The following is a 24,733-nucleotide window of genomic DNA, read 5'->3' on the forward strand; positions in this document are numbered from 1 at the left end:
ATAACTAAATTGTTTACCTTTGTGAGTTTCCTCAGAGGGCATGTGGGCTGGACACAGGAGAAAAGGTATTTACATCACTGGGAACAGTTTGGTCTCCCTGTTCCAGTGCGATGAGCAGCGGATATTCAGAATATGAGTAGTAGAAATCTTGAGTTATTTCACCTTGTAATAGTTCAACATGGAACTTTCTCCCGAGCTTGAGACCTCTGTAACCCAAGGCCTACGGAAATCCCATCTTGGATATCCAAGGGCACCTGTGAGCCAAATCAGACACCACCTTTTTACTGCTTATGATTTTTCAGCATAATCCCATCACCTAAAGAATAAGGTCCTATACTTATTATATAATGCCCCTTACAATCTGGCCTAAATTCAATTACTAATAATTCTCTCACACATTACGTTTTCATCTCCGTTTTTGGCTCTTTATACAAAACTCTCAGTCCACCTTTGTTGTCTGACAACAGCCTATTTATAGAGGACTTTGCTTACACATCCGCTGTAGGAAGAAAACCTTCACTAAACCCCACCACTGTCCTAAATGTCCTTAAGTCTGTATTCTCATAGTATCCTATGGGTTTCTCAATTTTTCAGTCACATCTTGTTTTATATTTAAATGATCCACTTGTCCATCTCTCACACTAACAGTCTAAGCTGGGAAAGGCTGGATTGGATCATACTTACCTTTGTATCCCTAGTGCTTAGATCAATGCCTGCAAATATTTTTTTTTTTTTTTTTAAATCCGTATGAACAGACTCCACTTTCTTCTGGTTGGTTATGTTCTGAGATCCTGTCACAGAACTTGGTCTTTTATCTCAAAAGTTGAAGGTTCCCATAGAGCCAGCTGCACAGTTCCCAGAGCACTAACACCACAGCCAATTACCAGGAGTGGGCTGCCCTGAGTTGGTCTCCCAAAAGACAAAGTCCCAGGCTTGAAGAAGGAGCAGGAAAAGAACAATGGAAGCTGACCAACCCAGACTCCTATTTCTATTATTTCTTTTCACATGGCGACTGTCCCCAGAAGTTGCTGCAGACGTTCAGGAATCATCAGGTAAAAGAAAAGCACTTGGGTGACCATATGGTGAAAATGTTGTTAGGGGAAGGGAAGGGAACATGGGAGTGCCCTGGGTCCTTTTGCTCCAAACAAAGAACATTTCTAGGAAATGGAAAATGGATAAAGATCTGTGTTGCCCAGTGGAGAAAAAAGAAATCTAGAGTTGTCCTTCAGAGAGAAACCATAAGGTGGGGTCACCCTCCATATGTTAGTAAAACAATAAGGCTTTGGGATAATGGCAGTGCCCCTAGAGACCGTCATCTTTTTGGCCTTGGTATAGAGAGAAAAAGTAGAGATGCCCTCAGCACTTAGAACTCCTCCTCTCCCACACCTTCTGCTTCTCTCTCTCTTCCCTCTCTAGATGGTTCTGCTGCTTCTCAGAAACCCGTGTCACTCACAGATGTCCCAGCAACCATGGAATTCATTGCTGCTGCTGAGGTGGCCATCATTGGTTTCTTCCAGGTTTGTCCAGATACCCTGTTTCTGTTCCCATAAAGAACCAGGAGCTTCCTGGCCCAGAGCAGCCATAACAGTCACCTGCTGGCCAGATGATCCTGCACTAGAAGTCAAGGGGTACAGAGTCTGTACCTCTCAATCAAGACCTCTCAATTTCAAGACATTCCCCGCCTCTGAATTATGTCTTTCTCATACTTGCTTCAGGAGTTCTGAGGCTCCTCATTATAGGAGTGCTCTGAATCTTAAATCCTGTATCGGGACTGCTGAGGCAGGAATCAGAGTAAATCCAGCTTCTATCATCAGGCCACACAGTAGCCAATGGTTAATCTCTGTCTAAAACCTTACCAAATAGGGAGTCCCTCATCCTTCTATCTCTCTGTTTGTTCTGAAATGTTGAGAAAGGATGACCTTTTGAATATTGAAGTCGTTAGCCACCATCTTCCAGATTGGCTGCCTGGCTAATGAAAGCAGCCATACATGAAAGGGCATCACTCCGGCATTTTTATCTTGCTTTGAAGGTAACATCTGGTTATTCTCATTGATCAAGCCCCTGCTCTTATTGCAGACCTTCTTATCCATTTCCATTAATTAGTTACAACACGCCATCACCCTGGCAATTCTGGGTACACGACCGGAAATGGCTGCAATGACATGCAGGTGGGGAGGAAGGTGGGGAGCCCATTTCTTAGCAATGAGAAATCCGAGCTGGAGACCGCAACAGCCACCCTCGGGAAGGCAATGAAAGTGGGAGTGGAGGAATTTGCAATAACTTAAGCAGCCACCAGATGCCATTGGTCATTTGATCCATGAGTAATTCCATGCTAACGAGAATTAAAAGCGGGGGGCTAGATTAGCACTTGTTCATAGCCTCGAATGAACTCCATACACCATCTCCAAGGAGCAAGATACCAACTCCCTCTGCTTGACCCCAGAGGCAAGGCTAGTCAGTGTCTTCTTTTTTGCACTTCCCCTCCTTAAGGCCATAAAGATGTCAGGAAAGGATATTCTCCCTCCTGTTCATTGCCTGGAGCTGCTCTGGGCAAAGGTCCTCTGACAGCAGGGAAAATGATGCCAGCTTGTCATGGAAGGGCTGGAATCCTTACTCAGATGTGGCTTCCCTGCTCCCTCCTGCAGGCCTTTCTAGAGTTGGAACAACACAGGAACAGTATCTTCATGGGCACTATCTCAGGCTTAATGCAGGGAAAGATGACCATTCTTCCACATCCCACACAAACCTTTGTTAATAAAACTTCTAGGCTTCCATTTTAATTTCCTTTATGCTTTTTTCCCCCCTTTTTGGCCCTTTGACAGCACCTATTTCTATTTTTGCATTTCTTCTTTCCTCCACAAATTGTTTCCAAAACTTTTGCCTCCTCGGGTGGTCAATGACAATGTAGGAAAACTCTGCAGGCCTGTATGATTTGTGGGTCCCTCTCTGCTAATAAACTACAAGCTTTATGATAAGGCCAGACAGGAGTTTCAAGCTGAGCTATAGTTTTGTAGCTACCTATTAGCCCACTCAGCCTGGGAAATTCAACAATCCCACTGTGAATTGAGCCTGCAGTCTTGGAGGTAAGTGCTGTTTCACCTGATACGAAATCAAGTCTATGATTTTTTTTTTTTTAATAAGAGTGAGCACATTTATTCTCTATTTCTCTCCTCTCCAACATAATCCCTGTGGGTTTTTTTTTTTTCTTCTTGTTCTTAGGATTTAGAAATACCAGCAGTGTCCCTATTCCATAGTATGGTGCAAAACTTCCAAGACGTGTCCTTTGGAATCAGCACCGATTCTGAAGTTCTGGCCCACTACAACATCACCGGGAACACCATTTCCCTCTTTCGCATGGTAAGTTGGGTGGGCTGCTGGAGGCTTCTTCCTGTTTTTCCTTAGGTTATGGATTCATGAACTTGTGAGCCTAGAAAGGGCTCTTTGCCTTTAACACTAATGAGGGTGCCAGGGACCAAGGAGTCAGGGACAACAATGACAAAAATGGCGGCTCCACTGAAGTTTCCCAAACAGGTGCTGTCATGAGGTGGAAGGAGGACTAGACTGATTGTCAAGGGGTAGGATTGCAACATGGTTTTGTCACTGACCAGCCAAGTGACTTGCACAAGTCACTTGACATTTTTTAGCTTCAATTCCTTCATCTGTAAAATAAAATAGTTTGACCGTGTCATCTCTAAGGTCATCTTGAGATCCAAAATTTTATATTTTTATATCCTTGGGAGTTCACATACATTTACCAAACATGTATTGAACAACCACTGTGCCCTCTGCAAGATACTGAAAATAAAACATGTTAAATATGTTCTCTGTTCTCATATGTCTTAAAATATAGTTGAGAATGTAAACATAGTTTACAAGTATCTACAATGCAAAGTCGTTAAAAGGATAAATGAAATGTAGGGATTCTGGCAAAAAATAAAAATGATGAAGGAGAAAACTGAACTGGGATTTAAAGGAAAGATAAAATTTGGACAAAATAGAGGAGAATTCGTGTCCAAGGTGGGAATAACATCAAACTTAGGAAACAGTGATCAAGCCAGTTTGACTGGATCTCAGGGTAAGTGTTTAGAGAAAATAAATATAAGAAGTTTGATTAAAACCATATTATAGAGAAATGTGAATACCAGGTTAGTGGGTTTACATTTAACTTGGTTGGCACTGTAAAGCCTTTAAAGCCTTTAGATCCGGGAGTAACATGAACAGGAATGTGTTTTACCAAGATGATTTTGGCAGTGATGGCTAGGATGGATTGTTAAGCAAAAACACAAGAGTAGAGAGGACTTTTGTTAGGTTGACAAAATCAACCATGTACTAAAGGTTGGAGCAGAGGGGGTCTGCAGTAGAGTGGGGACAAAAGAAAGTGAAGAAAAGGAGGACCTGGGTGGCTTAGTTGGTTAAGCTCCTGCCTTAGCCTCAGGTAATGATCTCGGGTTCCTGGGTTCCTGGGATCAAGTCCCACATCAGGCTTCCTGCTCAGTGGGAAGTCAGCTTCTCCCTCCCGCTCTGTCCCTACTCCCTCCCCTCCTCCTTCTCCTCCCTTTATTCCCTCCTCCTTCCTCTTCTTCCTCCTCCCTCCTGCTCATGAATGCACAAGCATGCTCACATACTCTCTCTCTCTCTCAAATAAATAAATAATTTTTATTTATTTTATTTATATTTATTTAATTTATAAAAATAAAATAAAATAAATAAATAAAATAATTTTTAAAAAATTTAAAAAAAGAAAGTGTAAAAAAAAAAAAAGAAGGCAGGTCCTTCTAATGGTTAAACATGAAATTTCTGGATAGGAGGCAAAGTTTAAAGCCAGAGTATGTAGGAATAGTGAGAGCATATACAAAAATAGGGCATTAGTTAGTTGTAAAATGTGTATTATTGGTGGAATATTAAGATAAAGATGTATATAATCTACTGGAAATGCAAAATTGGGACAAAAGATAAAGTTATCAAGATCTCTGTACAGTCCTTTCCCTTCTAGCTTCCATCTTATATATTTCAATTCTCATCCAAATCTCTTTTAAATGTATTTTATATTCAGTGCCTCCAATTTTCTTCAAGCTCTTAAATACCCTGCTATCTGATCTATGCCCCACACTCCATTAAAACTGCTTTGTTCCAGGTCAGCATGGTCTCTATATTTCCAAACCCAATGAACACTTTAAGTCTTATCTAGGTAAACGTCTCTGCCATATTTGACATTGTTGACTCTCTAACATTCTTTCTTTCCTTAACTCCTAGGAGCCTACTTCTGGTATTCTTCTTTTCTTAGTCTCCTTGAGACCTCTGCCTCCATGTACACTGCTTCCTAACCCCAGTGCTCTCCCCAGTCTGGATTATAGAATTCGTGTTCCATAGAAGCCCGAACTATTTTGTTTACTACTTCAATGACAACCTTAAAAAAGTGTCGGTCATGCAACAGGTGACCATTGTTTGTTGAGTGAATCAATGAATGAATGAATGTATTTTCCTTAGGTAATACAATTCTTTTTGTTTGACTATTATGTGTCTGCTGAGGATCTGAAATGTTTTATCTCTAGACTGGAACCTCTCTCATGATTCAAATGCTTGCTGTATATAACTATTTGGGATATTTTCTTTCAGCGTTACAGCCCTAACATGTTCAAAACTGAATTTATCATCTGCACCTGAGTTACGCTCTTTCCTTTAAAATACTTTTATTGAATGGCTATGTTCATTTGGTTTAATTTTTGCCAGCTGTACCTCAAATCTAATTGAAACTATATTCCCCTTCACTCTTTCTACTTCATTCCTCTTTAGGCTCCTAGCATCTTTGGCATAAACCATTTCAATAGCTTCTTAATTATCTCCCTTTGCTACTTCGTATCCAATTTCTAGATTGGTATCACAAAGATGTATTTAAAATGCAAAGTGGATCACAACACTCCCTTCCTAAAAACTCTTCAATATTCTCCATTTCTTACAGAATAAAGCCAAGATATTTAATGGTACATATAGTCTTTTATGACCTGGCCACTACCTGCTTCTCTAGTCCCTTTTCTAGCACATCCCGTGGTTGGTTTTACCCTACCAGAGTGTGATGATACAATTCCATGACTTCACACAGGCCCCTGCGTAGCATGCCACCACCCTGAATGCCACCACCCGAGTCACTTAGCTTCCAGCGGCAAACTCCTCAGATCCCGGTGAGTCAGCTGAGGCATTGCATCCTTCACGAAGCTTCTGTGGAATCTTCAAATCAGCCTACCTATGCCTCTATATTTCCGTATCTCTATTTACATTTACCACTTTATAGAGCATGTTACGTTTCTCCGTGTCTGTCTCACCTAACAGTGACATTAGACCATGAGCTATCCAAGGGCAGGGACCACGACTTACTCACATTCATATTCCAAAGCTCCACAATATGCCTCTGGTCATATAGACACTCAGAAGGCTTGAGAAACTGAGTCACCTCCCAAAGTCCATCTGAGTCCCTAATCCTTTGCCCACCTGGACGGTAGCTGCAGGTTGTTCTTTCCACCATTGTGAAATAGGATTAAACCAAGCTCTTTGGTGAAAAGCTTTGGTAAGGCAGGTATGGAAGGTTAGACTAATGCCTTTCATGTGACTGCTGAACCCCTGGGAGTAAACCTTCCATAGGAAAATGCTAATCAGCTACATGTCCACAAGTTCTTCTTTTCCCAGTTTGTTGTTTATAAATCTCACAAAGGCCTGATACAAAAGTCTTAGTACTAAAAAAAATTTTTTAATTAAAAAATTTAAATGAATAAATAAAGAAGTCTTCATGCTACCAAGATACACAAGTGGGGAAGAGAAACCAGTATGGTTGCTTCCAATGTCTCTACCGGCTTTTCGATCTCTAATGGGTGCATTAGCCTGACTTTCAGTGTATTCTTTATAAAGGCCTGTTGATGACTTCCCAGGGCTGTTACAGGTCTTTAGCAACAGTTTTTTGTTTACCACTAGTGTCGAACCTACTCTGAATGAACTCCTGGGAACCCTGTGGATGAGATCATTGATGTACCATACCAAAACCAAACACACTGGCTCCTGCCCTATTCCCTTGGCTTGGTCTGGGAGAGGTTCAACCTATGCCATGCCAGCTTTTAGATAAACGTATCTTTCTCAGTTTACACTTTCAAAACTTTAGTCCGTATTCTAACAGAATTATTATTTAGGAGTTTCGGATGACTTTTTCTTTTTCTTTTCTTTTTTTCAAGGAACATCAACCAAAACTATTTTTTAAATTGAGAAATGTGAGCCTGTTGCGAGTATCTTCATCTTAAATGTACAGTCCCTTCTGTATGTTTTGTTTCTTTGTTTTTAAAAAAAAATTTTTAAGATTTTATTTATTTATTTGACAGACAGAGATCACAAGTAGGCAGAGAGGCAGGCAGAGAGAGAGGGGGAAGCAGGCTCCCTGCTGAGCAGAGAGCCCGATCCCAGGACCCTGGGATCATGACCTGAGCAGAAGGCAGAGGCTTTAACCCACTGAGTCACCCAGGCTCCCTGTTACTTTGTTTTTAGTGCCTAACTTATGATAGCACTGTGCTAGGTTTTTCAGTGTTCTATCATTTAATTCTCAGAAGAATCCAATGAAATAATTATTATTATTCCTGCATTATCAGTAAGGACACTAAAGATCCGTATTCTGTATTCTCACAACTATGGAATAAACCGACGTCTGATTCATACCCAGCTTTGCTGTCTCCAAAACATGCCATTTCTATGATACTGTAGTGACTTTCTGAAGTACTTAAGCCTGACAAAAATCTTTCTTTTTACTCCTAGATTCTATCAGGCTCATTCTCCAGCCTATTTATTTAAACCTTCTCCTAAACCATTTCTCTATCTCCCCTGGAACTACTTAAACCCTAGGGTTATTTCTCAGGATTTAATCTGGACATTACATATTTTGGCAAAGAAATCTCAGGATGTAGACAGAGAATTTTCTCTTTTTTTTTAAGATTTTATTTATTTAATTGACAGACAGAGATCACAGTAGGCAGAAAGGCAGGCAGAGAAAGAGGGAGAAGCAGGCTCCCTGCTGAGCAGAGAGCCTGATGTGGGGCTCGATCCCAGGACCCTGGGATCATGACCTGAGCTGAAGGCAGAGGCTTTAACCCACTGAGCCACCCAGGTGCCCCGAGAATTTTCAATTGTAAGAACATATTTAGAGATAAGCTGGAATCACAATAAGTGGAAAAACAGTAAGACTGTAATGAGTTGACATGACTGGATGTTTTGAACTGTTAGAGCCGGGGCGCCTGGGTGGCTCAGTGGGTTGAGCCTCTGCCTTCAGCTCAGGTCGTGATCTGAGAGTCCTGGGATTGAGCCCCACATTGGGCTCTCCGCTTGGTGGGGATCCTGCTTGCCCCTCTCTCTCTGCCTGCCTCTCTGCCTACTTGTGATCCCTCTCTGTCAAATAAATAAATAAAAACTTAAAAAAAAAAAAGAAAGAAAGAAATGTTAGAGCAATACGAAGCCAGCAAATGCTATATTGGTGGAACACATCACCCTCCAGAAATAGTGCGGGCCAACTATATAAATGGGATCAGAAAGAATTTAAGTCAATGAAACAATAATAAGTTGTGTATGACAACCTGTTTGGTGTGTATGACAGCTTGTCTTTTGTGAGTGTGACTGCAGGCAGACCCTCTACCCTGACAGCACCCTCATTGTTGCCTTAATGGAGATGTAATCCTGGGTTGAATAAACCATGAGCCTGTTCTAAAATGGAATCTCAGATATTATTTGAATGTTTATCCTGCTTTGGGTTTCCTCAATCACCTCTATTTTAAGAAATATAATTAGCCTAACTTTGACCCAGTGGGATAGTAATGGAAACACAGTGAAGGCATTCTTTCATTCCTTGGACAGTTATGTGCTGGATTCCTATTATAAGAAATGCACCTTGCCAACAAAGAGAATCAAAAGGAACTAGTGCATAAAAATAAGCTAATAAATGTAAGAAGTGATATCTATCAAATTATTAAGTATTTTTTCTCAAGTATATGTATTACCAAATATATGGTGAGCTAAGCAGTTTGTAAAAACAAACCCAGGAACATGAGGGTATTTGTCTCACAAATGATTTCTCAGTGCTATTCAAGACATATAATATTATAACTGTGGTGTAAACTAAGATGACTTTAATACATTTTATGAAAAACTGGGTTCTTAATTAGAGAAATACATAGGAATTCAGAGGAATATTGCTGAAGTACCAATGAACAGGAAAAACTAATCTGTTGTAATGATACAGTGTCTAAAACATTTAAAATAGCCCACTTCAAATACTCTTGGGAAGATTCAAAATTATATTTTAAGGTGGCAACCCCTCTGGTATACTTTTTCTGTTTTTCTTCTGGTGCCTCTTTTCTTGGGGAGAGAAAGAATATGATATCTCAAGTAAAATTCTTTCCAAAAACTGGATAAATATGTAAAAAAAATTTTTCCCCAGCTCTTGGTTTCAGGGTCAGATTTTCTGTCCAGTGCATTATACAAATAATTCCCTTTACAGAAGGGAGATTTCCTGTTCAAATGTTGTTTCCAGGAACCCTACACATGAATGTTCCAGAGTTTATTAGTTTAAGACATGGTGAACTAATCCGCCATGTTTCATTACAAGAAGCACTACAAACTGGAGAGACTTCAGAAGACTGGTTTTTATTAAAACTCTTCGCTACTTAGAGAATGTTATCACCCCTTAACATCCTTGGCCTCCAATATACTGCATTCCTGAAGTCCAGAAACACCTGGAGCAGCGGGCACTTCCTGTTCTCCCTGTTCTGGGAAATGGTGAGGGACTGCCTGGAAAAGAGCAGAGAGGGAGGGGCTCCTGGCCACAGCACAGCTCGGTTAGCTGAGACGCAGCCACTAGGCCTGCAAGTTCCTAGACAAATAATCAGGAAATATTTAGACACATGAAATATTAAAAAGGCTCCGGCTGGGATTATAATAATGATGATTTTGATGTTTGCAATTAGCAAAACCTTAAGTGTGAAGGAGACATGCCAGCTGGCAAAGCAGCAGCAAAGAGACTGCTCATTCTCTTTCTCTCCTGACTCTTACTGACTTGAAGAGGAGGATGGGAAGGGAGGGGTTGGGCAAAGACCACACAAGAAGACTTTTCTCTTATTTGCAATTTCTGCCCCAAGCCTTCTACTCAGAACTTTGTGAATATTAAAACAATTAAATATACGAAGGGAGTTCACATTTTGTTTAAGATTTTATTTATTTGGCAGAGAGAGAGAGAGAGATCACAAGTAGGCAAGCAGAGCGGGGGGGGGAAGCAGGCTCCATGCTGGGCTCTATCCCAGGACCCTGAGATGATGACCTGAGCCCGAGGCAGAGGCTTAACCCACTGAGCCATCCAGGCACCCCAGGAGTTCACATTTTAAAATATCCCATGATTTTGATGATTTTTTTTCAAAATTCTTATTTTGAAATACATTTTTTGCACCTCAACATTTATTTGTTTTATAACTTTGAATTGAGAAGAACAGTCATAAAGTAATTACTCTTTTTTAAGATTTTATTTATTTATTTGAGAGAGAGTGAGAGAAAGAGAGTACGAGCAGGGTGAGGGGCAGAGGAAGAGGGAAAAGCAGACTTCCCCCTGAGTAGGGAGCCTGATGGGGGACTCCATCTCTGAACTCTGGGACAATGACCCGACCCAAAGGCAGAGGCTTAACTGACAGGTGTCCCAAAATAAAGTGATAAAATTGCTATTTGAGTGGGGGTGCCTGGGTAGCTCAGTTGGTTAAATAACTGCCTTCAGCTCCAGTCATGATCCCAGAGTCCCAGGATCAAGTCCCGCATAGGACTCCCAGCTTCTTGGGGAGTCTGCTTCTCCCTTTGACCTTCTCCCCTCTCAAATAATTCATTTACAAATGTATTTTAAGAGAATGACTGGGTATATCAAGAATTAGTATTGTTAACCATAGAGTGCACTGGGCTTCTTAAAGGTGCATATTGCTTTTAACTAACCTGGTGGGAGACCACCTTGAACAAAAGAAGAGAAAAATAGGCAATGGGAATCATCTTGGGAATGACAATAATGAACAATATCAGATTCCTACAATTTAGTGATTTCAATTTATCTATGCCTGGATTCCCTCCTGCATAAACTATAATGAGACTTACCTCTGACTTTGCTGGGTAGACTGGGAGAAAGTATCTTGGGGCCAAAAGGATGGTTCTAAGGGAAGATCAGATTGGGTAGGACCTATACTAGATAGCAGATCTAAGGGAAAGGGGTTGAGATGTCCAAGTGTTGGTAGCCCAGTGATCTCAAACTATTTTAGGCAACAGAACCATTCAGGAGCTAACATTTGTAGGCATAGTTGCTATGGGTGATAAAAGCATTATCTTGTGCCTTTATGGGCCTGAGTCGATTGGAGGAGGGGAATGGAAAACTCTGGAACAATGATGGACAATATGAAGTCCTATGTTTTAATATATCTGAATATGGTGGAAAGGTAGCTCTAAAATGCAAATATGGGATAATGGACTAGGTAACTAGGTAACCCTTCCACCAAAACCAATTTATTTTAAAAGCCAGGCAAGTGGCAAAGGAGGGCGGGTGGGTTTGGAGAACTAGCAAAAGAGAGAGAAATGTCTAGAGTAAGATTTAGAAAAGATGAAAACCCAAAAAGAAAGTCCTGCATTGGGACTGTTTTTTGTCTGGGGGGCTTTTCCTACCAATTCTTGAAGCAATGAAGAGGCTAAGACATTTATTAATTTTTTGAGATCTTCAAAGAGCCAGAAAAGTAAATAGTGAAATCCAGAGCCCAGAAATGAAGTAGGAGGTAGATTTGGTAAAACACCCTTTGCCTCACTTTGGACCCTAGAGAGCAGTACCCTAAGGATAAGGATGTACCATAAGTAAATCAGCTCTTGCAAGGTCTGCAATGGATTTAAATCATCTCAGTCCCTGAAATTGGATTAAGATGACCATATATGAATATATAAATTATAAATACCCATGCATACATGCATATATGCAGACACACATATACCTCTACACATACATAATTATACATGTATCATACAATCTACCCTTAACCATGCTATAGTATAATAGCTGAAAGTCAAAGAAAAAGAGAAAAATTTGAAATCAGAGAAGAAATTGCCCTGAGAGTAATCTCAAAGGGTAATACTAAATTTCACAGATAACTTCTCGGTGGAAAGAAAGGAATGCTACATATAAAGAATTATATCTTGCAAAAACTGAAAGAAAGTAACTGTCAACTTAGAATTCTACCTCCAGCAAAAATAGCCTTCAAAAATAAAGCTGGAATGATAATATTTTAAGCAACCAAACTGAAAAACTATGCCACCCAACAGATCTTACTCATACTAAAAGTCATTCTCTGGGCAGAGGGCAAAACATCCCCGATGGAAGCTCAAAAGTGCAGAAAGAAGTGACGAGAAACTGAAATATAAGAATGTGTGTGAGTGCAAATATATACTGACTATATAACAATAATAATAACATCTTGTGAGATTTAGAATTAAAATGTGCAATAATAATCACCAGTAAGTCTTCAGTGTGGAATCAGGGAATGGAGCTGGAAGGAGGAAACCTGTATTAGAATGTTCTAATGTCTGCATTGTCCAAAAGGAGACAAAATTGCCAGTTAAAGTTAGATTCGGATACCTAAAGAACGCATGTTATATACTGTATGCTGGTGAACCTCGAGAGTGACTCTGGCATGTGTATCTTCTAAGCCAACAGAGGAAAAGAAGGAATAATATAAAGTGCTCAATCAATTCAAAGTAGTCCAGAAATGAAAGAAAGTGGGATTTGGAACAGGCAGAACCAATAGGAAATGCTGATGGAATTAAATGTATGAGTGAGTATATAAATACAATGCAATCAAAAGGCAAAGAAGACTGGATTAAAAAATACAACTCTGCACTTTTTACAAAGGACAGATCATTTTTAAACACAGGAACACATTTAAAATATCTAGGTTAGCTTAAAAATAAAGGGATAAACCCTATGATCCAGCAATCGCACTACTAGGTATTTACACAAAAGATGCAAAAGTACAGACTCAAAGGGGTACATGCATTTCAGTGTCTGTAGCAACATTATCAACAATAGCCAAACTATGGAGTGAGCCCAAGTGTCCATGGACTGATAAATGGGTAAAGAAGAGGTGGTATATATGTATATATATATCACAATGTGCTATTACTCAGTCATCAAAAAGACTGAAATCTTGCCATTTGCAATGATGTGGTTGGAGCCAAAGTGTATTATACTAAGTGAAATAAGTCAGTCAGAGAAAGACAATACCATATAATTTCACTCATATGTGGAATGTAAGAAACAAGACAGATGAACATATGGGAAGGGGAGGTGGGGGGAGAGAGAGAAACAAACCATATGAGACTTTTAATGATAGAGAACAAACTGAGGGTTGATGGAGGGACATAGGTGGGAGATGGGCTAAATGGATGATTGGGATTAAGAAGGGCATTTGTGATGAGCCCTGGGGTATTAAATGTAAATGATGAATCACTAAATTCTACTTCTGATATCCAATATTACACCGTATATTGACTAACTAGAATTTAAATAAAAATTTTTAAAAAAATAAATTCCTACCTAAATAAAAAAAAAAAAAGTGAAAGAATAGAGCTATCCCATGCAAATACTTCCAAAAGAAAGCTGATTTAACATAATAATGTCAGACAAAGTAGTCTTTTAGGCAACAAGAGATAAAGAACGATGTTTTATAATGAAACATATATTTCAGTTTGGCCAGAAGATGTAACAATTCTAAATTTGCATTCATCTAATACATGGCCTGAGAATATGTAAGCAGAAACTGACAGAATTATTTTTTTTAAATGGTTAAATTCACAATCAAAATGGGAGATTTTAATACTACTCTCTTGATAGAATAAACTAGCTAAACATATCAGTAAGAATACAGAATAATTCGGATTACAAAATTAACCAAGTGAGCTGCTAGTATATACAGAATAGTGTATTTGAAAGCTGCAGAATATACATAATTTTAAGGACATGTATAACATATAAAGAAGTTGCAAACTATATAAATAAAATGTAGAAATTAATAACAAGATTAAATTAAGAAACATACTTCTAAATAGCCAATAGTTTAGAGAAGTAAGAATAGGAATTGAAAAACATTTTGAACTGAATGATAAGAAATCTACACATAAAATTAATGGATGCATTTATAGCCCTGTAAGGGGGAAATGTGTAGATTTTAATGTATAGTTTAGAAAAGGAAGATGATAAAATCAAGGCTCTAAGCATCCATTTTATAGTGAGAAAAATGAGTTCCAGGTGGATTGCCTATCCATTGTGAAAGATAAAATAGTAATGTTTCTAAGAGAAAATATAAGAATATATTCATGACCCTGGTGTAGTCTAAGATTTTTAAATAAAACAAAACAAAAACACACACCAGCTATAAGGGAAGTGATTGATAGCTTCAACTACATTGAAACTACCTTCTGTTTCTGAGCAATAACATAAATTCCCAGTGAGGAAAGATAATGCAATATAGAAGTAACAAAGGGCCGTATATAAAATATATTTTTTAAAAAATCTTCAAACCAGCAAGAAAAAGAGAGACACTAAATAGAAAAAATAGGCAAGTGATTTGTATAGACACTTCATAAAAGAGAATATACAAGTGGTTACCCAGGGAAATACAATTAAAACCACAATAAGAGACACCTGAGTGGCTCAGTCAGTTAAGTGTCTGCTTTTGGCTCAGGTCATGATCCCAAGGGTCCTGGAATCGAGCCCCTGAGCCCCTGCTCAGTCAGGAGTCTGCTTCTCCCTCTGTTTCTGCCCCTTCTCCCCACTCATGCTTGCTTTCTCTTGCTTGCTCTCTCTCTCTCAAATAAATAAATAAAATCTTTAAAAAACACACACACAATAAGACACCACCCCATATTGACCAAAATGAATACAATTAGAAAAGCTGATTATAGCAAATGTTGGCAAGGTTGTGGAGCCATGGGAGCTTTCAAGCAATACAGATGCAAGCATAAATCATTATCTACTTGAGAAAACAGTTTGGCATTTTTGGTTAGTTGAAAATACGAATGCCCTCTAATCAAAAATCCCAGTCCAAAGTGTATGGTCAACAGATATTTACCATGAACAAGAGTGTTCACTGAAGCATTATTTCAATAATCAGAAACTGAAAACAGCCTAAATATCCATCAGTAGTAAATGAATAAATAAATATTGCATATTTATACAATGGAACATTAAATAGTAAGGAAAATGAACGAATTTCAGATGCATGCAGACAGACAGATGACTCCTAAACAAAATGTTAAACAAAGAAATGAGGTACACATACCAAAAACACACTGTTTGTCTCCACTTACATAAATTTTAATAAAAAAAACTGAACCATAGGATCAAAAGATGCATCTTTAAGTGGCAAAGCTATAAGGGGAGGATTGAAAATGGTTCCCATAAAAGTCAAGAAATGGTCATGTTTGGCAAAAAAAGAGAGAGAGAGAGCAGATTATGGTTTAGAAGGGAAGACAGAGGGCCTCAGGGATTCTGGCAATATTCTATTTCTTTACCCAAGTGGTGGTCCCACATTGTTTGCCCTATAATGATTTTTACAACCTGATTTTTTTATATTTTCCATTTTGTGTTTTTTTCTATATGTGTGTATTATTTCATATTAAAAGGATACATGCATACATACCTCTATGCATACATACATAAAATCTGATTATGCAAGCGGATCCTCTTGCCTTCCGGTTAGACTTTAATCTATTTACCTCAGCTTCAAGGCCGGAAGTTTACCCCAGCCTACCCCACTAACCTTGTCTCTCTCCTACTCACACTTAACATCTACTGTTACAGTCACAGCAAACTAACTGCAGCTTCCAGAACATGGCAGCTCACATCTTTCTGCCTTTTGCAAATACTGTTTTTTAATTTACTATTCTCTCCCCATCCTCACTCACCTGACTTTTCAAGAGTTGCTTCTTCCTGGAAGTTTTCTTCTCTTCCTGTAGGTGATATATGGGCCTGCAATTCCCCTGTGATGACATTTCTGTTCACTTCTTTGATTCCCACAGGACAGTGTTCTTTGAAAGCAGAGAATATTTCGTATGTACCTTTATGACTTTTGAGCCTTAAGTCAGTGCCTGACGTGTGGTAGATGGTCCAGAAATATTTACCAACGAATGAATAAAAACAACAGTGACAATTTTATCCTTTCTGTGTTACCCAGGTGGATAACAAAAAACTGGATTTAGAGAGCAAAGACATTGAAAGCATTGATGCCACCAAATTAAGCCGTTTCATTGAGATCAACAGCCTCCACTTGGTGACAGAGTACAACCCTGTGGTAAGCAATAGCACTTGTCTCCAGACCCTTAAGTTCCTGTGTCAGAGAGGGTACTTGTCTCCATAGCAGAGATCCCTTCCTCCAGGAGTTCTAATCATTTGACCAGTAACTGCCATTATTGTCGTTTATGGTGCTATCCTTACTACTACCCTTTATGCTTGACAGAGTTGTCCCTATTCAAAAAAGAAAGAAATGGGGTTAAAAAACTTTAATACCCATCAGGGGATGCCTGGATGCCTCACTTGGTTGGATATCCGGGTCTTGGTTTCCGCTGAGATTGTGATCTCATGGGTTATGGGATTGAGCCCCCATCTTGCTCTGAGCTCAGCATGGAGTCTGCTTGGGATTCTCTCTCCCTCCCACATGCGCTTTCTCTCTCTCTCTCTGTCAAATAGGCAAATAAGTCTTTTGGAAGGAAGGAAGGAAGGAAGGAAGGAAGGAAGGAAGGAAGGATAGAAGAAAGGAAGGGAGGACGGACCCTTAAATACCCATCAGATGACTAGTAAGAAAGAGAGCCAGAATGCAAAGTCAAGATGACGGATTCAAAAACTTCTGAGTTTTGCTGCCTGGGAGGGCTCACTAAAGGCAACTCATCCAAGCAATCCTCTAGAACACACTTTTCAACAAAATCGCAATCTCTGCTGAAGGTCCACGTTTTTCCAAAAGCATTCAAGACCAATACGTTGGTAAAATACAATGAAAGTAAATTAATAGACAAAATATTAAAAAATAAGGCCCAGTGATCACATATTTGGATGTCACAGCAATGTAACATTCTATAAAAACTTTTAAAACCTTCCCCTACCTACTAGTGGACCAGTAACTGACAGCTCCCGGCCTGGTACCTCCTGCGCATGCCTAGACCCTCCCCGTGGTTGACTTTCCCTCTAGGTTTGTCTTCTTCCGGTGTTGCGCGCTGCATGCAAACCGGGCGAAGGTGAGGATCCGTCTGTTCTGATCATCTTCTGCTCTTCTAACGCTCTACAGCCTCTACAGGTACCTTCTATGCCCGGTCTTTTACATTCCCTGAGGCAGATAGTAAAGTGATAGAATATTAATTTCCACTGACTTCCTCAGTTCAGAAATGCTGTATGTTCTCTACTAACACGACTTGAGAATGCACGTCTTGAGTTTTAGAACTCCCAAAGCCATTTCACACCCATTTTCTCATTTAATCTTCATGTTGCCATCTTGAGGTGGGAGAGAGAAAACGATTATGCCCGTTTTATAGAGGAGCACATTTAAGATCCAAGTGACGTGTCTGGGATCCCATAGTAAGCAGGAAAGGCACTGTGGAAGGCAGGAAGTTTAGCTGACACATTAGTTTCTATTGTCTATTTCCATTTTCCAGGAGAAGAAAACAGGGTTCAGAAAAGTGGCCTAACTTCCTCAGGGCCGTATGACTAGCTGTTCAAACTTCAGACACAGCCCTTTGCACTTGTCCCTGCTTTTTTTTATGACTCGTTTGTCTGACTGAATCCTGTGGTTTTTCCTTTGCCCCACACAGCCTTCAATAGGAAACACCCCTTTTCCTGTTGACTAAATTCCTGTCCACCTCTCACACCACATTTGTCTTCATGGAGTGGTGACTCCATTTCCACTTTTGCTAAGATTCCAAACACATGCACCCCAGGGGTGTTGGCAGCAATAATCAAACAGTAATTTTTCTCCTAGACTGTCATCTTTCTCATGATTATGTCTGTAGAGGTCAGAATTCCTGGGTTTCTGGCCCCAGGGTCCTGGAGTTCTGTACACAAATGAAGGTAGGGGCGAGGACTGGCCTTCCTGAGCTCTTAAGACTGGGCTGTCTCATCTCTTACAAAATACTGACACTGTTTTTACAATCCACATTAGTAGTGAAGGCAAATCACATCAAGAAGAAATTAGATAAGAATTTCTTTAGAGAAGCAAGTCCAACTTTTACTGTGACTTTTTCATTTCCCAAAAATGATATTTTTCTCATTTGGATACCTGCCCCCACTACTATAGCTATTTCTTACCTGCTGATGATGCAGAGGTTTGCACAGTGACAACGATGGGGCAGAATTCATGACCATGTATTAAGCTGGCTCTATGTTATTTTTTTAAAGATTTATTTATAAATTTGGTTGGAGGGGGTGGGGCAGGGGCAGAGAGAGAGAGAAAGAGTCTTAAGCAGACACTGCACTAATCATGGAGCCCAATGCAGGGCTTGATCTCACAATCCTGAGATCACAATGTGAGTTAAAACAAAGAGTCAAAAACTCAACTGACTGAGTCCCCCAGGCACCCCCACCCCCAGCTGTATACTTTGAATGCATACACTCAATACTTGGTTTCAGGGTGAAAAATTAGACTGTGTCTATTAAGATTAAATTACTCACTTCTGATTAAAAATTCAATTTAATTTAATTTAAAAATTTAAATTAAATTAAATTAAAATTAAATGTCTTCTGCTAAGACAGCTGTACGTTTTGACTCCTTAGCTTTGATTTCTTGAATTCCCAAAAATATCCTCCATCTCTGCCATGGGAGGACAGATGCATACCTTACATTTTAGTAGCAGGACTTAGTAAAACAAGAGATGGCTGTTTAACATCCAGTCTCCCAAATTTAAAATCTAAGAACTGGCTTTGAACTCCAGGAGAAACTTTTGGGAAAGAACTCATTGAACTCTCCTTGCCTACAGGTTGGCCAATAGAGCTGGATCACTACAGAGCAGCGTGTAGCTTCCAGAAGCCTACCTAGCTGCTGCCTTTCCCATCATTCTGGAACTCTGCCTTGACAGTTCATTAATCTTCGGCACTCTCCCTCTTCCCGTACACATGCCAGTTTTACAGCAGCACTTTCTGCATTTAGGAGGGAGAAGTGGGGAGGGATGGGATTTGTTTAAAACAGAGACACATGGAACAAGCCAGTGCCATTGTTTCACGCTCTCTCCTCTCCTCATCCTGGCGTACAGCTGTCCTGCTCCCCTTCATCACCAACAACTTCACAGGAAATCACCCTCTCTCATCAGCAAATAAAGGGCCAATGCTTCCAGTCTCCTGAAAGGCTTATCTTTTTGCCAAGGTTTGAGGTAGATGGCTTCCAGTGGAGTCAGTTTAGATGGGGTGTTGCAATGAGCTATATGCATAAGGCATATCCTGATGGTCGAGAGCCTGGACTCTGGAGCCAGACTGCCTGGTGTGACTCCCAGTCTGCCACTTATGTGACTGGGAGAGTTTGTGCCTCAATTTCCTCATTGATAAACCTGAAACTTTGAGGATTCCATTAGTTATATATAAAGACCCAGAAAAAGTGCCCAGCACTTGATAAGCATTCAAAGGTGTATGTGACTGCTCTTGGAACAGGAAGAGGGACTGATAAAAGTAACCGAAGTGGGACATGGTGTATTCATTGTCCATTGATGTATAACAGATTGCCTCCAATGTATCAGCTTAGAACGTAAAAATTGATTCTCTCCCACAGTTTCCGTTGGTTAGCAATTTGGGAGTGGCTAGGTTAGGGGCTTCTGATCTTGAGGCTCCTGCCATCCTGGGTCAGAGAGGCAGTCATCTGCAGGTTTGACAGGAGCTAGGCGATCTGCTTCTGGAGGCTGGTAAGTTAGAGCTGGCTGTCAGTGGGAGGTCTTAGCATTGTGCTGTCTGGGTCTCTTCGCAAGACTGCTTGATTTCTCACACTGGGACTGGCTTTCCCCAGAGTGAGTTATAGAAGAGAGAATAAGCAGAATAAGGCGGAAGCCCCTACATCACGTATGACTTAACCTTGGAAGTCACGCGCCATCGTTTCTGCAATATCCCTATGGTTATTCGCTCAGCCTTATCCAGCGTGAGCAGTAGGGAGCTACACAGTGGCATGACAGCCAGAGGCTGAGACCTTCTGATGGCCAAGTTGGAGGCCAGTTACCATTTGTGTTATGGGTGGACAGCTCTCATTCATATTTCTGCCTACTTATTTACTGGGTTGCTACTAATGTGTCTCTTTTTTCTCTTTGTCTCTTTCATTCTACTATAATACACCTCAATTTGCCAGACAGCAATTGGTCTATTTAATAGCATGATCCAGATTCATCTTCTACTGATGATGAACAAGGCCTCCCCAGAGTATGAAGAAAGTCTGCACAGATACCAGAAGGCAGCCAAGCTCTTCCAGGGAAAGGTAAGTCTGAGATGGGAGATACCCTTCTAAGTACTCAGTATCAGGACAGAGGACACTGAAAAGGGGGAGATGGGTCCAGGGAGATTAGGTAAATGAGGAAAGTGAGTATTCTTAAGAGATAAAGTAAGAATGGGGACATAATGAATCACACTACTCTGATTTAAAATTAAGGGTCTATTTTATACTGTTAAAGACCTATATAACCATATTTTCCCTTGGTGGGAAGTCTACATTTTTTTCCTGCATTAGGAAGTGGAGAGAAAAATAGAGATCCATAGAGGCTGAAAATAAACAATCCCCTATTGGTCACAATGTACTTATTCTTTGCCACAACCTCTTAAAGTTTTAGACTCAGGACTTATTTCTCATGTAAAGCACCTATCACGTACCCAGTGTCTACTAGATATCCAATAAATATTTAGTTCTGTTCCTTCTCTACCTTGTGCAGCTCTATTTGGTATCACTGAAATAATAAATCTTCAACCGCCTCAAAGCCACTTCATTAAACTGGAACTTTTCAATGTTGACAAGTGTCTGGTAGTAACATAAGCTGGCTTTCAAGTGACTTTCTCTAACACTGGAAGTTTTCAGTGTTTCTGAATGTAAATGATCCTCTAACAACATTCTAAAGGTTTCTATTTTGGGTAGAAGATTTGATTTAATTATGTTAAATAGTTGACATTTATCAGGCATTTATCAAATGCTGAAAACCATGCTGGACATATTAAATGGATCCTCTCCTTTAATTTCCCCCAACAAAAGCCTGTTTTGCCAGTGAGAATACTGAGTCTCAGAGAGGCTGAGTAACATGCCAAAGTCACATAGCTAGAGAGTCCCAGAAGTGAAATTTAAAATGTATTATCTGCTTCTAACCATTAGGCTATACTTGCATATTTAGCTAATCACTAAAGCTGTTTCCAATTCTGTGTTCTTAAAATTAAATAAACCTGATCAAAGGGATAAAACACCAAAACAGAGAAACTCATTAAAGAAGAAGAAACTCGTTAAATTATAGGGCACAGACCACATGTTCAGTCAGTGTAAACAGCAACAATTATGAGGTGTCTCTTTCTCCTCTGGACCTCAGATAGATTTTTTTTTCCCCCTTTCAAACCTCTCCAACTGCAGATTCTTTTTATTCTGGTGGACAGTGGTGTGAAGGCCAATGGGAAGGTGATCTCATTTTTCAAACTAAAGGAGTCTCAACTGCCCGCTTTGGCAATTTACCAGACTCTGGATGAGGCGTGGGATACACTGGCCATTACAGAACTTTCTGTGGAGCGTGTGCAAAACTTTTGTGATGGATTCCTCAAAGGGAAACGGCTGGTAAGTGGAGACTTCAGGTACAGCAAGCTGAGTTTTCCTCTCTGTGTCCTCTTATTTCCTGTTAAGTAAAAAGTCTTTGAGCTTTACTGGTTTTGATTAAGAGCAACAGTACATGGGGATATATGATAGTGAGGATCGGGATGCTTGCCAGGGTAGAGTCATGAGAACAGAGCTACACATGCGTCTTTGAAAACATCTCGCATATTCGAAGGAGCTAAATTTGGGGTTTTACCATTCTGTTGACATTATTAATGGGAAACAACCCAAATTCCTATATACTAGAGTTCATGAGATAAAAATTAAGGATGGATTTAGGACTTCCAGGAGTTCATTAAATAGCTCAGTTTGCTAATCTCGGAGCTCAAAACCAAGTGTGGGTTCCAAATCTAAGTAACAGTGTCATCATGTTTTTCAGAGAGAAAATCAGGCATCAGAAGAAAAGACTCCAAAGGTGGAACTCTGATCTCTCCCTGATACTTCTTCATACTACCAAGTATTTACATGAAATTAAAAAAAAGGCAACTCGAACCTCAGAGACACGAAACGACAGGATCGCCAAGCCTTATACACACACATATGCACCCACACACAGCTCTCTGGGTTTTTTCTTCCTTAAAATCTCATTTATCTCCTTATCCTTTCTTTTAAATTGTCTACACTCTCTCACTACCCATCCAGTCTTCTTCTACGCATTCACACTGTGTAGTCCCATACGCCGCAGCACACACCACTGAATGGCACCTTTAACAGAACTCCTGTGATACCTCTTTGAAGGGGAGACATTTCTGGAGAAGGTTTTTCTGATTTGTCGCTTCCTATTGAATCTGCACACTGCACAGGTCTTACACGCATCATAGATTCTGTCCTTTTATGGTTAGTAACGGGTAGAAAACTCTCTTCCTAAGCACATGTCCCTTTCTAACTCAGGGTCAGGAACAAAAGGACGGTTTTAACCACCTTTCTGGAATTGTCTTTTTGCCAGAGTCAAATGATGTTTCCAAGTCTCCAAACTCAGCAGAAACAGGCTATGTAAAAAAAATCCTATGCTTGTTTAGCATTCTTAACTCTCATGTAAATCAACAATCGCCCAGTAAATAAAAAGCAATAATGTTATAGGAGAAGACTGGCATCTCTTTGCAGGCTGAACCTTTGGTAAATACCCAGCTGCCCAATTAAGCAGTAGGTACCTCCCCCTTTGGTGCCCACTGTTTAGTGTCCGGCCAGGAGCCACTAATGTGTTATTATTGTTAACTCCGTGGGTGGGATGGGAGGTGGGTAGAGACCATCCTGCGTGAGGATTGGTATAAATGTGGTGAGAGAGCTGGGAATCAACTTAGGTCAAATGTTGGGGACTAGGTAAGGAAGGGGCCACTTGGTGCTGGGGCCGGCTGGGGCTAAGGGTGGATTATTGCAGGTGGGGTGTGCAGGGCGGCCTATGTGAGGGAGAGGGAGAGTCTGGCCAGCGTCTCTGGCCCCCAGGCTATTACTGTCAACACACAGACACTACATTGTTCCCAGGAGGCCCTTGGCTCTGAAGGAAAGAGCCTAAGTGCTGAAGATCTGAAAAAAAAAAAACAGTGTATACCTAAGGATTGGTCCAAGGGACGAACAGGGAGTGAAAGACTTAGTTGTTTCTTTCTGCGGGAAAAACTCCACAGCCTCTGAGCTGGGAGTGGGCAGCTGGCAGAGGCTGTAAAGCAGGAGTGCATGGCACACCTCTCAGCAACATGAGACTGGTGCACTGTGGGGAGGCCATCCAGCCCATCCTCGGGGCTGCAGGAAACCACCCAGTCTCTTGCTGGAGGCTACAAAATAGTCCTAGGGTAGGCACATCCCAGAAGCCTCCCTTTGATCCTGAGAACCAGTACTCTTGACATTTACGGTCAGGAAATTCTTCCTGATACCCAGCGGAGGTCCTCTGGCCACACAGACTCGTTTCTTCTCACCTGTTGCCCATGGAAATTCGTAACAGCAGCCAATCACCACCATCTCCAAGTGACACCTCCAATGCTTGCTGGTTGCCCTTGACCTCCTGATGCGTCTTCTTTTCTCCATACCGGCAGCCAACTTATTTCCAAGTCACGTGATTAGCTTTCTTATTTTTCTCTCTTCCCTCTTTCTCAACTTTCCTTTTTCCTTCTTATTCTTTTGTTTAAAATGGAGGATTCTAAACCACTACAGGAATTTGGTAAATGTTAAAAGACAAATTCCCAGGAGCTATAGTTTGTTCCACACTGGGTTGATTTGTCAAATATTTTCTTTAAAGTATTTCCCCCAATAACTATAGTCAACACTGACCATGTCTTTATAGGGCATTTTGCTGCTTGATGACATGTGATAGCAATTTTATTACATACTGCCTTTTTTTTTTTTTGGCTTATTTTTATCTTTATTGTATTGAATTGAATTGTTCCTTCAGTCTGTGGGTCCCCAAAACTACAGGATAGTTTTCCCTGTCTTCTTCACAGCTAATCTGTTCTTTGCTCTGATGACTCATGACCAAAGAATGGAATTCTTACAGAAAGAAGAGATTTCTAAAGTTTCTCATTCATTCACTGAATATCAGATTTAGGATTGTAAAGTGCTTCAATTTCTAGATCTTCTCTATCTTCGAGAAATGTCTTTCCTAAGATTCTACCTTCATTTCTCCAAGGCCATGTTATTGTTGAAATACCTAGGTATATCTTAACTACTTTTCACTATGGACTCATTTTTTTTTTAAAGATTTTATTTATTTATTTGACAGAGATTACAAGTAGGCAGAGTGGCAGGCACAGAGAGAGAGGAAAGGAAGCAGGCTTCCTGCTGAGCAGAGAGACCAATGCGGGGCTCCATCCCAGGATCCTGGGACCATGACCTGTACTGAAGGCAGAGGCTTTAACACATTGAGCCAC

General features: G+C 40.3%; 2 protein-coding genes across 4 annotated transcripts in view; one reads left to right on the forward strand and one right to left on the reverse strand.

The window, feature by feature from the left end:
- PDE6H (phosphodiesterase 6H) overlaps positions 1 to 17,343 on the reverse strand; it is a 60,556-nt gene extending 43,213 nt beyond the window's left edge. The window contains exons 1-2 of one of the 3 annotated variants that reach the window (XM_047741878.1): positions 17,179 to 17,343; positions 15,988 to 16,110 (exon numbers count right to left, since the gene is read on the reverse strand). The gene's annotated coding sequence lies outside the window, so the exon portion shown is untranslated. Of the gene's footprint in view, positions 1 to 15,987; positions 16,547 to 17,178 lie in introns of all 3 variants that reach the window. The other 2 variants (XM_047741880.1, XM_047741884.1) reach the window with 2 other exon arrangements.
- ERP27 (endoplasmic reticulum protein 27) lies at positions 43 to 22,952 on the forward strand. Its single transcript, XM_047741874.1, has 7 exons — positions 43 to 1,052; positions 1,417 to 1,517; positions 3,220 to 3,357; positions 16,257 to 16,373; positions 20,388 to 20,513; positions 21,642 to 21,839; positions 22,255 to 22,952. The coding sequence occupies exons 1-7, from the start codon at positions 959 to 961 to the stop codon at positions 22,300 to 22,302; spliced, it is 822 nt and encodes a 273-aa protein (XP_047597830.1). The 5' UTR covers positions 43 to 958; the 3' UTR covers positions 22,303 to 22,952.
- The last annotated feature ends 1,781 nt before the right edge of the window (positions 22,953 to 24,733 follow it).

The sequence above is a fragment of the Lutra lutra genome, chromosome 8, assembly GCF_902655055.1.
Source record: "Lutra lutra chromosome 8, mLutLut1.2, whole genome shotgun sequence".
NCBI classification, from domain to species: Eukaryota; Metazoa; Chordata; class Mammalia; order Carnivora; family Mustelidae; genus Lutra; species Lutra lutra.